The sequence below is a fragment of the Nomascus leucogenys genome, chromosome 15, assembly GCF_006542625.1.
Source record: "Nomascus leucogenys isolate Asia chromosome 15, Asia_NLE_v1, whole genome shotgun sequence".
Lineage (NCBI taxonomy): Eukaryota > Metazoa > Chordata > Mammalia > Primates > Hylobatidae > Nomascus > Nomascus leucogenys.
In genome coordinates this window covers 107548105-107560730 of record NC_044395.1, presented here as the reverse complement: position 1 = coordinate 107560730, position 12626 = coordinate 107548105, and the positions used below count along the sequence as shown (strand labels likewise).

At 46.2% G+C, this 12626-nt stretch overlaps 1 protein-coding gene across 4 annotated transcripts in view; it reads left to right on the top strand.

The window, feature by feature from the left end:
* AGBL2 (ATP/GTP binding protein like 2) overlaps nt 1–12626 on the top strand; it is a 55825-nt gene that overhangs the window by 41068 nt on the left and 2131 nt on the right. For 2 of the 4 annotated variants that reach the window (XM_030828635.1, XM_030828636.1), the window contains 4 exons: nt 2522–2588; nt 3900–4025; nt 4533–4640; nt 8475–8561. In XM_030828635.1, the coding sequence (XP_030684495.1) occupies nt 2522–2588; nt 3900–4025; nt 4533–4640; nt 8475–8561 (388 nt within the window). The remainder of the gene's footprint in view (nt 1–2521; nt 2589–3899; nt 4026–4532; nt 4641–8474; nt 8562–12626) is intronic. The other 2 variants (XM_030828637.1, XM_030828638.1) reach the window with 2 other exon arrangements.

Below are 12626 nucleotides of genomic sequence, written 5' to 3'. Positions count from 1 at the left end.
TTCAAGCAATTCTCATGCCTCAGCCTCCCGAGTAGCTGGAATTACAGGCACCCGCTACCGCATCCAGCTAATTTTTTTGTATTTTTAGTAGAGATGGAGTTTCACAATGTTGGCCAGGCTTGTCTCGAATTCCTGACCTCAAGTGATCTGCCCGTCTTGGCCTCCCAAAGTGCTGGGATTACAGGCATGAGCCACCGCGCCCGGCCTTGTGCCAGTAAACTGTATGTATAGACCCCCGTCATAGAGAACAGCTCTTGGTTCTAGCCAACTAAACCCCAGGAAAGGGGAAAATATAATGTGACACTTAAGCAAAAGACATGAAGAAAGAAAGGTTTGATTATTTGAGTTTTCATTCATCCTAGCCCTTGCAGAAAGAGGGAGGGCACAGTTTGTGAGGGAAGACTTTAGATTAGTCTAGATGAGCATCCAAACCTTTTTTTTTTTTAGAAAGAGTATCGCTCTATCGCCCAGGCTAGAGTCAGTTGCGCAGTCACAGCTCACTATAGCCTCAACCTCCTGATCTCAAATGATCCTCCCAGCTCAGCCTCCCCAGTAGCTGGGACTACAGGCATGCACCACCACACCTGGCTAATTTTTGTATTTTTTTTGTAGAGACAGGGTTTTGCCATGTTGCCCAGGCTGGTCTCAAACCCCTGGGCTCATGAGATCTTTGAGCCTCAGCCTCCCAAAGTGCTGGGATTACAGGTGTGAACCACTGTGCCCAGCCACCTTTTTTTTTTTTTTTTTTAATAGAGACAGAGTATCACTGTGTTGCCCAGTCTGGTCTTTAATTCCTGGCCTCAAGCGATCCCTCCTGCCTTGGCCTCCCAAAGTGGGGATTATAGTCATGAGCCACCATGCCTGGCCTCATTCAAAACTTTTGAAGGAAAATTGGGGTGATAAAAGTAATCTTGGTCACTGACCTGAAGGTTCTTTTTGTTATTTATATTTTTTTTGTGATAGGTTCTTGCCCTGTTGCTCAGACTGGAGTGCAGTGGCACAATCTCGGCTCACTGCAGCCTCAAATCCCTGGGCACTAGTGGTCCTCCTGTCTCAGCCTCCCAAGTGTCTGGGACCACAGGCAGGCACCACCACTACCAGCTAATTTAAAAAAAAATTTTTTTTTTGTAGATACAGCGACTTACTGTGTCTCCCAGGCTCAGATACTTTATTAAACGCATTTGTTTATATATTGAATACATTTCTTCAGAGTACCTGTTAGGATCCTGGATTTCTGAATTGGTAGCAGCCAAAGAGGAATAAATGAGAAAGAGCCCTTGTTTTCAAACAAATGGCAGTCCTCTGCTGTTCTCTAGGCCTGCACATTGAGAATCCTGTGGCCTCTCACGACCTCCACCAAGGGCGATTTTGCCCATCTGGCCAGTATTTGCTTTGCCATATGGATTGCAAACTCTTTGGTGCCAGAGGCTCTGCCTCGTTCATCTGTGTTCCCTGTGCCTAACACACTGCTTGGCATGCAGTAGGTGTTCGGAGGGAATGAATGAATGTGCTTGTCAATAATTCTTTTTTTGGGACCGGGTGCAGTGGCTCACGCCTGTTATCCCAGCACTTTGGGAGGCCGAGGCGGGAGGATCATGAGGTCAGGAGATCGAGACCATCCTGGCTAACACGGTGAAACCCCATCTCTACTAAAAATACAAAAAATTAGCTGGGCGTGGTGGCGGGTGCCTGTAGTTCCAGCTACTCGGTTGACATAGCGAGACTCTGTCTCAAAAAAAAATTTTTCTTTTTTTTTTTTTTGAGACAGCTTCACTCTTGCCGCTTAGGCTGGAGTGCAATGGCGCAATCTCGGTTCGCTGCAATCTCTGCCTCCCAGGTTCAAGCGATTCTCCTGCCTCAGCCTCCTGAGTAGCTGGGACTACAGGCATGTGCCACCACACCTAGATAATTTTTTTGTATTAATAGAGATGGAGTTTCACCATGTTAGTCAGGGTGGTCTCAAACTCCTGACCTCAGGTGATCCACCCACCTCGGCCTCCCAAAATGCTGAGATTACAGGCATGCGCCACTGCGCCCAGCCGTCAAGAATTCTTAGTACTTGCTTGGGCGCAGTTGCTCATACCTGTAATCTAAGCACTTTAGGAGGCTGAGGCAAGAGGATCGCTTGAACACAAAAGTTCAAGACTAGCCCAGGCAACATAGTGGGACCCTGTGACTACAAGAATTTTAAAAATTAGCCAGGCATGGTGGCATGAGCCTGTAGTCTCAGCTGCTCAGAAGGCTGAGGTGGGAGGATCTCTTGAGCCTGGGAGGTCAAGGCTGCAGTGATCTATGATCACAGTACTGCACTCCAGCCTGGGTGACAGAGTGAGACCCTGTCCCAAAAATATAAAAAAGGAAGAAAATAATAATTTTTAGTAATTGAAGCATAGACAATGAGAGAAATAGTAGACTAGAAGATATCCTGATCCTGATCCCATACAGCTGGTCTGGTACATGTTATGCTTCCTAGACATATCAATGACAGTTATTTCCTCTTCTTTTTTTCTTTTGGAAACAGCACCAGTGGCTCTGACAGTTCTCTCTCAGATGGTCTTCCTGTTCACCTAGCAAACATAGCAGATGACGTAAGCTGAACTCTTATACCCAGGAAATAGCAGCCTTAAAAAAAATCATGACACTACCAGACAATTTGTTGGAATTTTCCAACAGTCCTAAGACCTGCAGAAAATATACAATAGTGTCCTAACTAGTCACCCTGCCCTAAAGTCTCTCGTTTTTCCTTTATAACTTTGTTGCTTAATTTTTAAGGCCACCTTAAGGTAACACCCAAACTGAATCTTTTAACCACACATCTAATGATCATTAATATCTGGACCTGACATTATTGCCATAAGTAATCTGATTTCATGCTGTAAATCACAGATATTTGGTTATTGGTATAAGTGCCCCTTTGTGTTTTTTTGTTTGTTTGTTTGTTTTTTGAGATGGAGTCTTACTCTGTCTCCTAGGCTGTAGTGCAGTGGTACAAACTTCCGCCTTCTGGGTTCAAGCAATTCTCCTGCCTCAGCCTCCTGAGTAGCTGGGATTACAGGCGCATGCCACTACACCCAGCTAATTTTTGTATTTTTAGTAGAGATGGGGTTGACCATCCTGGTCTCAAACTCCTGACCTCGTGATCTGCCCACCTTGGCCTCCTAAAGTGCTGGGATTACAGGCATAAGCCACTGCACTGGGCCTTTTTAAATTTTTTTATTTTTATTTTATTTTATTTTTTTTTGAGATGGAGTCTCACTCTGTCACCCAGGCTGGAGTGCAGGGGCGTGATCTCAGCTCACCCCCCCCCCCCCCCCCCCCCCCCTGTCAGCACTGCCACCCGGCTATTTTTTTTTTTTTTTTTTTTTTTTTTTTTTTTTTTTTTTTTTTTTTTTTTTTTTTTTTTTTTTTTTTTTTTTTTTTTTTTGTGGGCGTGATCTCAGCTCACCGCAACCTCCACCTCCCGGGTTCAAGCAGTTCTCCTGCCTCAGCCTCCTGAGTAACTGGGATTACAGGCACCTGCCACCTCGCCCGGCTAATTTTTGTATTTTTAGTAGAGGTGGGGTTTCACCATGTTGGCCAGGCTGGTCTTGAACTCCTGAGCTGAAGTGATCCACCTGCCTCGGCCTCCCAAAGTGCTGGGATTACAGGCGTGAGCCACCACGCCCAACCATAAGTACCTCTTTGGCAGTTTATCTATAACAGTGGGATTTGGGGGTCTTAAGTAGGAAGCATCCTCCAGTAAGGGGGGAACTGAACTGTATGTTTCTTCTCCAAACCAACACCACGAGTCTGCATACTGAGTTAGCCTTTGTGTCTTGAGTTTTGCATGAAGAGTGCCACGTGTGGGTGGGCCTAGTTCTGGAATCCTCAGTGACCAGTTTCTCTACTTTCTGGAATAGCTGACTCAGAAAAAGAAGATGTTTAAGAAGAAAAAAAAGAAGTCACTTCAGACTAGGAAACAGCGAAATGAGCAGTATCAGAAAAAAAATTTGATGCGGAAGTTAAAGTTAACAGAAGATACCTCAGTAAGAAAGACTTGCTGGCTATTTCTACTGTCTGGTTTCAGAGCATTCCATAGAGGGATAAGGAAAGGGGGTTAAAGTTTACTCTAAACCAAAAAGGGGATGGAGATTGGGGCAGGGGGAGACTTTCTGTTTTGGGATCAGAACCTTTCCAGGGGCCCTCCGGACATCTCTGAGCAGGTTTCGGCCTTGGACCACTGATCCTCTCCTACACTCTGGCATAGGAAGTGTGGGTTTCAGCCAAGTCTGAATTTCCAGAGAAAAGACATGATACTGGAATGGTAGTGGCTAGAGCTAGTGAGGAGTAGATGGATGGCTGGGGGCCAGGCCTGGTCCAGGCTAAGACAGCTGGATAGCTCATCAGTCTTTGTCCAAGCTGCCACACTCCCACCATACCCTCTGCTTTCTAAAGACAAACCTGCTTTCAGAAGTACACGTTTTGCTGTTGGGTAGATTGGATCAATTTTGAATAGATCAATTGAAAAAGATTCTCTTTTCACTCAATCCTAGGAAAGGGCAGGATTTGCTTCTACTCTGCAAAAGCAGCCAACCTTTTTCAAAAACTCAGAGAATTCCAGTTTTTCACCAATGAAAAATGAAAACCCCAGGTTAAATGAGGTAGTATTTTTGTTTTTGACTCTTTGTCACACAGATTCTCTAACCTCTCGAATTAGCACCTCTCTCCCACAAGGTGACAAATGTAGTAGCCATTTATGTTACCCTAACCTGACAGTGCCACTGGGAGCAAGAAAGCATTAAAACTGGGGGAGACATTGACACTGCTTTGCATTAGACATGACTGAAGTCTGGAATCAAATATTGGTGATTTGTGATTTTACACCAAGAACATAAGAACAGGCTGCCTTGCCTACCATCCGTTCATCCATCTACCCACCCATCTACTCCATCAGCAAATGTTAGTTTAAAATAAATCAACGAATTTTACTGGGCACCTACTACATGCCAGTCCCTTTACTGGATGCTGTGAATGCAACCTTGAACAAAATACTATCCCTGCCTCAGGGACTTCAGAATCCGGTGGAGATTTCAGCAAGTAGGAAATTGTATCACAGAGTAGGATGCAGTGGCAGCACAGAGGAGAGACACTCAACCAATGTTTAGTACTTTATAGTTTTATGGTTATAAAATCTTTGATTTTTTTTCTTTTTTTGAGACGGAGTCTTACTCTGTTACCCAGGCTGGAGTGCAGAGGCAATCTCAGCTCACTGCAAGTTCCACCTCTTGGGTTCAAGTGATTCTCGGGCCTCAGCCTCTGGAGTAGCTGGGATTACAGGTGCCCACCACAATGCTCGGCTAATTTTTGTATTTTTACTAGAGGCAGGGTTTCAACATGTTGCCCAGACTGGTCTCAAACTGTTAAGCTCAAGTAATCCACCCACTTTGGCCTCCCAAAGTGCTGGGATTACAGGCATGAGCTACCACGCCCAGCCAAAATCCTTGATTTTTTAGTGTGAAAAAATAGGCTGTCCAGACATGGCGGGTCACACCTGAAAGCCCAACACTTTGTGTGTTTTCTTTTTTGTTTATTTTTTTGAGACAGAGTCTCATTCTGTCACCAGGCTTGAGTTCAGTGGCGCGATCTCAGCTCACTACAACCTCCACTTCCCGGGTTCAAGTGATTCTCCCGCCTCAGCCTCCCAAGTAGCTGGGATTATAGGCACCTGCCACCTCGCCTGGCTAATTTTTGTATTTTTAGTACAGACGAGGTTTCACCATGTTGGCCAGGCTGGTTTTGAACTTCTGATCTCAGGTGATCCGCCTGCCTCAGCCTCCCAAAGTGCTGGGATTACAGGTGTGAGCCACTGCGCCTGGCCAAACCCAACACTTTGGAAAGCTGAGGCAGGAGGATCACTGGAGCCCAGGAGTTCAAGACCAGCCTGCACAACATAGTGAGACCTCATCTCTACAGAAAATAAACAAAAATTAGCTGGGCATAGTGGTGCACATAATCCCACCTATCTGAGACACTGAGGTGGGCAGATCACATGAGACCAGAGTTGGAGGCTGCAGTGAGCCATGATCATACCACTGTACTGCAGCCTGGGTGGCCAGGCACGGTGGCTCACATCTGTAATCCCAGCACTTTGGAGGCTGAGAGAGGAGGACTGCTTGAGTCCAGAAGTTCGAGACTAGCTCTGGCAACATAGCAAGATCCCATCTCTACAAAAAATTTTTTTAAAAATTAGCTAGGCATGGCTGGGCACGGTGGCTCATACCGGTAATCTCAGCACTTTGGGAGGACAAGATGGGTGGATCACATGAGACCAGGAGTTCAAGACCAGCCTGGCCAACATCACCATGTTGGCCATCTCTACTAAAAATGCAAAATTAGCTGGGCATGGGGGTATATGCCTGTAGTGCCAGCTACTCAGGAAGCTGAGTCACAATAATTGCTTGACCTAGGAGGCAGAGGTTGCAGTGAGCTGAGATTGCGCCCAGCTTGGGCAACAGAGCAAGACTCTGTCTTAGAAAAAAAAAAAAGAAGAAAAAAAATCAGCTGTGCATGGTGGCGCATGCTTATAGTCTTAGCTACTTGGGAGTGGGAGGCTGAGGTAGGAGGATCGCTTGAGCCCGAGAGATCAAGGCTACAGTGAGCTGTGATCCTAGCACTGCACCCCAGCCTGGGCGACAGAGCAAGACCCTGCTAAAAAAAAAAAAAAAAAAAAAGGGGGGGGTGGGAGGTGGGTTTTGAGGTCAGGTACGGTAGCTCACACCTGTAATCCCAGTACTTCGGGAGGCAAAGGTGGGAGGATCACTTGAGGCCAGGGACCAGCCTGAGCAACATAGCAAGATCCTATCTCTACAAAAAATTTTAAAACTTAGCTGGATGTGGGCCGGGCGCAGTGGCTCATGCCTCCAATCCCAACACTTTGGGAGGCCGAGGCAGGCGGATCACGAGGTCAGGAGATTGAGACCATCCTGGCTAACACAGTGAAACCCTGTCTCTACTAAAAATACAAAAAATTATCCGGGCGTGGTGGCACATCGCTGTAGTCCCAGCTACTTGGGAGGCTGAGGCAGGAGAATCACTGGAACCTGGGAGGCAGAGGTTGCAGTGAGCCGAGATCACGCCACTGCACTCCAGCCTGGGCAATAGAGCGAGACTCCATCTTAAAAAAAAAAAAACTTAGCTGGATGTGGTAGCCTGCTCCTGTAGTCCTAGCTACTTGGGAGGCTGAGGTGGGAGAATCACTTGAGTCCAGGAGTTTAAGGTTACAGTGAGCTGTGATCCTGCCACTGCACTCCACCCTAGATGACACAGTGAGACTTCGTTCCAAAAAAAAAAAAAACAAAAAATGGTTTTGGTACAATAGTTAGTAGCTGATTCTTAGGGGATAGGGTGCAAAATGGGCCCTCCTCATGTGAAACACTACCCTATGGTTAACAGTGCTGAACGGGCACGGTGGCTCACGCCTGTAATCCCAACACTTTGGGAGGCCGAAGTGGGTGGATCACCTGAGGTCAGGAGTTCAAGACCAGCCCAGCCAACATGGCGAAACCCTGTCTCCACTAAAAATACAAAAATTAGCCAGGCGTGGTGGCAGGCGCCTGTAATTCTAGCTACTGGGGAGGCTGAGGCAGGAGAATCGCTTGAACTCAAGAGGTGGAGGTTGCTGTGAGCCGAGATTGCACCATTGCACTCCAGCCTGGGCGACGAGCGAAACTGCCTCAAAAAAAAAAAAGAGTACTATAGGCCGGGCACAGTGGCTCACGCCTGTAATCCCAGCACTTTGGGAGGCCGAGGCAGGCAGATCACCTGAGGTCGGGAGTCCGAGACTAGCCTGACCAACATGGAAAAACCCTGTCTCTACTAAAAATACAAAATTAGCAGGGCGTGGTGGCGCATGTCTGTAATCCCAGCTACTTGGGAGGCTGAGGCAGGAGAATCGCTTGAACCCAGGGGGCAGAGGTTGCAGTGAGCCAAGATTGCGCCATTGCACTCCAGCTTGGGCTACAAGAGTGAAACTCCGTCTCAAAAAAAAAAAGAAGAGTACTATAATGAGGTCTCACTATGTAATACTGGGGAATCCCCACAGAGCACAGCTGGTGGCAAGAGCATACATACATTTTGAAGTCTGCCTTGAGTTCAAATTTCAGCCCCACTATTTAATATTCTGTGAGTCATCTGATCACCCTGGGGCTAAGTTTCTGCATCTGAAATACTGAGGTAATAATATCTACATCCTAAAGTTGTGAGAATTAGTGTGAAAGTGTAAAGCACCTGGCATATCATAGGCACTCAGTAAATTAGTCACCTTTCCTCCTTTGAATTGTTTTTCCTTCTTTGAATTATGTTTTGCCTGTCCTTTTATGTGGGAGTATCACAGTGAATCAACATGTATGAATAAGAAGCAAACGAATAATGTATATTCACTGTAATCACACTTGCTCAAGTGGAAAATTTAGTGAGGATATGTTCATTTATTTTAGACAAATTTAAACAGAAGACACAAAGACACCCCCCTGGACCCATCAATGGCCACCCTGATTCTGCCTAAGAATAAAGAGAGAATGCAGGTACTTCACCCAATATACTGTATATACTTATATGCCAGCGATTAATTTTAATTAGTTCTCAAATGTATTATGTGATTCGGAGGGGCAGTGATGCACAGTCCAGTTTTACCTTCTCGGATTTGTTCTGCTCAGGTGAATATCTACGGCATTTTGCATCCTCAGGCTACAAACCACCTGGCCGCTGGAGCATAGCAGGGCTGGAGGGAGCCCACCTAGAGCTAAAAGCTTACCATTGAAAATTTCATTTCATTTCAATGAACATTTTTTAGGCAGTCATTATTTTGAAACGCCATGGCAACATGTCAGGTAAGAAAGTGACAGGGAATAATGCACCTGTCCTCAGCCTTAGGAGGTTAACAACACACAGAGTGTTGCCATGAATTATGAGGTGTGCTTCACATTGCAGTGTTACCACTGACCATTCAGTACCAAGGTTTGTGAATTTTTTTTTTTTGTTTTTTTGTTGTTGTTGTTGTTATTTTGAGATGGCGTTTCACTCTTGTCACCCAGGCTGGAGTGCGATGGCACAATCTCAGCTCACCACAACCTCTGCCTCCTGGGTTCAAGCGATTCTCCTGCCTAAGCCTCCCCAGTAGCTGGGATTACAGGCATGTGCCACAACAACATGCACTCCATGTTGGTCAGGCTGGTCTCGAACTCCTGACCTCAGATAATCTGCCCGCCTCGGCCTCCCAAAGTGCTGGGAATACAGGAGTGAGCCACCGCGCCTGGCCAATTATTTGCCTTTTTTAAAAGAGTAAGTTTGGTCTGGCGCAGCTCCTCATGCCTGTAATCCCAACACTTTGGGAGGACAAGGCAGGCAGATCACGTGAGGCCAGGAGTTCAAGGCCAGCCTGGCCAAAATGGTGAAACCCCATCTCTACAAAAAATACAAAAATTAGGCCAGGTGTGGTGGCTCACGCCTGTAATCCCAGCACTTTCAGAGGCCGAGGCAGGTGGATCTCCTGAGGTCAGGAGTTCGAGACCAGCCTGGCCAACGTGGTGAAACCTTATCTCTACTAAAAATACAAAATTAGCCAGGTGTGGTGGCACACACCTATAATCCTAGCTACTCGGGAGGCTGAGGCAGGAGAATCGCTTGAACCCGGGAGGCAGAGGTTGCAGTGAGCCGAGATCACAACATTGCACTCTAGCTTGGGCAATGAGTGAGACTCCCTCTCAAAAAAAAAAAAAAAAAAAAAAAAAAAAAGACAAATATTAGCAGAGCATGGTGGTGCGTGCCTGTAGTCCCAGCTACTCAGGAAGCTGAGTCACAAGAATTGTTTGAACCCTGGAGGCAGAGGTTGCAGTGAGCTGAGATTGTGCCATTGCACTTCAGCCTGGGTGACAGAGCGAGACTCTGTCTCGAAAAAAAAAAAAATTAGCTAGGCATGGTGGTGTATGCTTATAGTCCTAGCTACTTGGGAGGCTGAGGTAGGAGGACCACTTGAGCCTGAGAGGTCAAGGCTGCAGTGAGCTGTGATCCTACCACTGCACCCCAGCCTGGGTGACACAGCAAGACCCTGTCTCAAAAAAAAAAAAAAAAAAAAAAGGGTTTTGAGGTCAGGTACAGTAGCTCATGCCTGTAATCCCAGCACTTTGGGAGGCAAAGGTGGGAGGATCACTTGAGGCCAGGAGGTTGAGACCAGCCTGAGCAACACAGCAAGATCCTATCTCTACAAAAAATTTTAAAACTTAGCTGGATGTGGTAGCCTGCCCCTGTAGTCCTAGCTACTTGGGAGGCTGAGGTGGGAGAATCACTTGAGTCCAGGAGTTTAAGGTTACAGTGAGCTGTGATCCTGCCACTGCACTCCACCTTAGGTGACAGAGTGAGACTTTATCCCAATAAAAAAAAGAAAAAAAAAGTTTTGATACAATAGTAGCTGATTCTTAGGGGATAGGGTGCAAAATGGGCCCTCTTCATGTGGAACACTACAGTGCTATAATGAGGTCTCACTGTACGATACCGGGGAATTCCCACAGAGCACAGCCGGTGGCAAGAGCGCAAATTTTGAAGTCTGTCTTGAGTTCAAATTTCAGCCCCACTTTTTAATGTTTTGTGAGTCATGTGACCACCCTGGGGCTGTTTCTGGATCTGAAATATTGAGGTGATAATATCTACATCCTAAAGTTGTTGTGTGAATTAGTGTGAAAGTGTAAAGCACCTGGCATATCATAGACACTCAGTAAATTAGTCACCTTTCCTCCTTCGAACTGTTTTTCCTTCTTTGAATTATGTTTTGCCTGTCCTTTTCTGTGAGAGTATCATAATGAATTAACATATATAAATAAGCAAACAAATAAATAATGTATATTCACTGTAATCACACTTGCTCAAGTGGAAAATTTAGTGAGGATATGTTCATTTATTTTAGACAAATTTAAACAGAAGACACAAAGACACCCCCCTGGACCCATCAATGGCCACCCTGATTCTGCCTAAGAATAAAGAGAGAATGCAGGTACTTCACCCGATATACTGTATATACTTATATGCCAGAGATTAATTTTAATCAGTTCTCAAATGTATTATGTGATTCGGAGGGGCAGTGATGCACAGTCCAGTTTTACCTTCTCGGATTTGTTCTGCTCAGGTGAAAATCTAGGGCATTTTGCACCCTCAGGCTACAGTTACCACTGACCATTCAGTACCAGGTTTTGTGAATTGTTTGCTTTTTTAAAAGAGTAAGTTTTAGGCCGAGCACAGTGGCTCACGCCTGTAATCCCAGCACTTTGGGAGGCCAAGGCAGGCAGATGATTTGAGGTCAGGAGTTCGAGACCAGCCTGGCCAACATGGTGAAATCCCGTCTCTATTAAAAAATACAAAAATTAGCCGGGCATGGTGGTGTGTGCCTGTAATCCCAGCTACTGGAGAGGCTGAGGCAGGAGAATCGCTTGAACCCGGGAGGCAGAGGTTGCAGTGGGCTGAGATCGTGCCATTGCACTCCAGCCTGGGTGTGGATACTCAGTCTAAAAAAAAAAAAAAAGTGGAAGAGTAAGTTTGGTCAGGTGTGGTGGCTCACACCTGTAATCCAAGCACTTTAGGAGGCTGAGGCAAGTGGATCACCTGAGGTTAGGAGTTCAAGTTCAAGACCAGCCTGGCCAACATGGCCAAACCCTGTCTCAACTAAAAATGTAAAAATTAGCTGGGTGTAGTGGTGCATGCTTATAACCCCAGCTACTCAGGAGGCTGAGGCAGGAGAATCACTTGAACCCAAGAGGCAGAGTTTGCAGTGAGCCAAGATTGCACCACTGCACTCCAGCCTGGGCGACAGAGTGAGACTCTTTCTCAAAATAAATAAATAAAATATAAAAACTTTAAAAAATGAATAAGTTTGAATGAATTCATATTTATCCCTATAATAACATTCATCATGCTCATTTGCACTCACATGTTTTTTCCTGAAAGGGAGGAAAAAAGAGGTGGTGAGGCCGGGCGCGGTGGCTCATGCCTGTAATCCCAGCACTTTGGGAGGCCAAGGAGGGCGGATAACCTGAGGTCAGGAGTTCAAGACCAGCCTGGCCAACATGGTGAAACCCCATCTCTACTAAAAACCAAAAAATTAGCCAGGCGTGGTGGCACACACCTGTAGTCCCAGCTACTTGGGAGGCTGAGGCAGGAGGATCGCTTGAACCTGGAGGTGGAGGTTGCAGTGAGCAGAGATCGCGCCACTGCAGCCTGTGCGACAGAGTGAGACTCCGTCTCCAAAAAAAAAACAAAGGTGGCAAAACAGCCAGTGAGCTGTTGTTTCTAACAGCCCAGGGTATGTGCACAGGAGGGTGTTGTTCACATGAGTCTGGGTGAAACACAGGTTGAGAATCAGTGTATTAAGTTAGGTGCACTAGACACAGAGTGGATGGTTCTCCCAGTGGTTGGAGTCCCTGCTGTCTTCCCAAGTCTGTTGCTTGGGAATTCTTGCACTGATGCTCTCATTTACCTATCAGTGTCTTCTAGTGTCTACTTTGTGCAAGGCCCTTAAAAGACATGAAGACAAGATCCTCTAGGAGTGACAAGACTGATAGTCCAATCACCATATTATGATAGAAAATGAAGAGCAGTGAAAA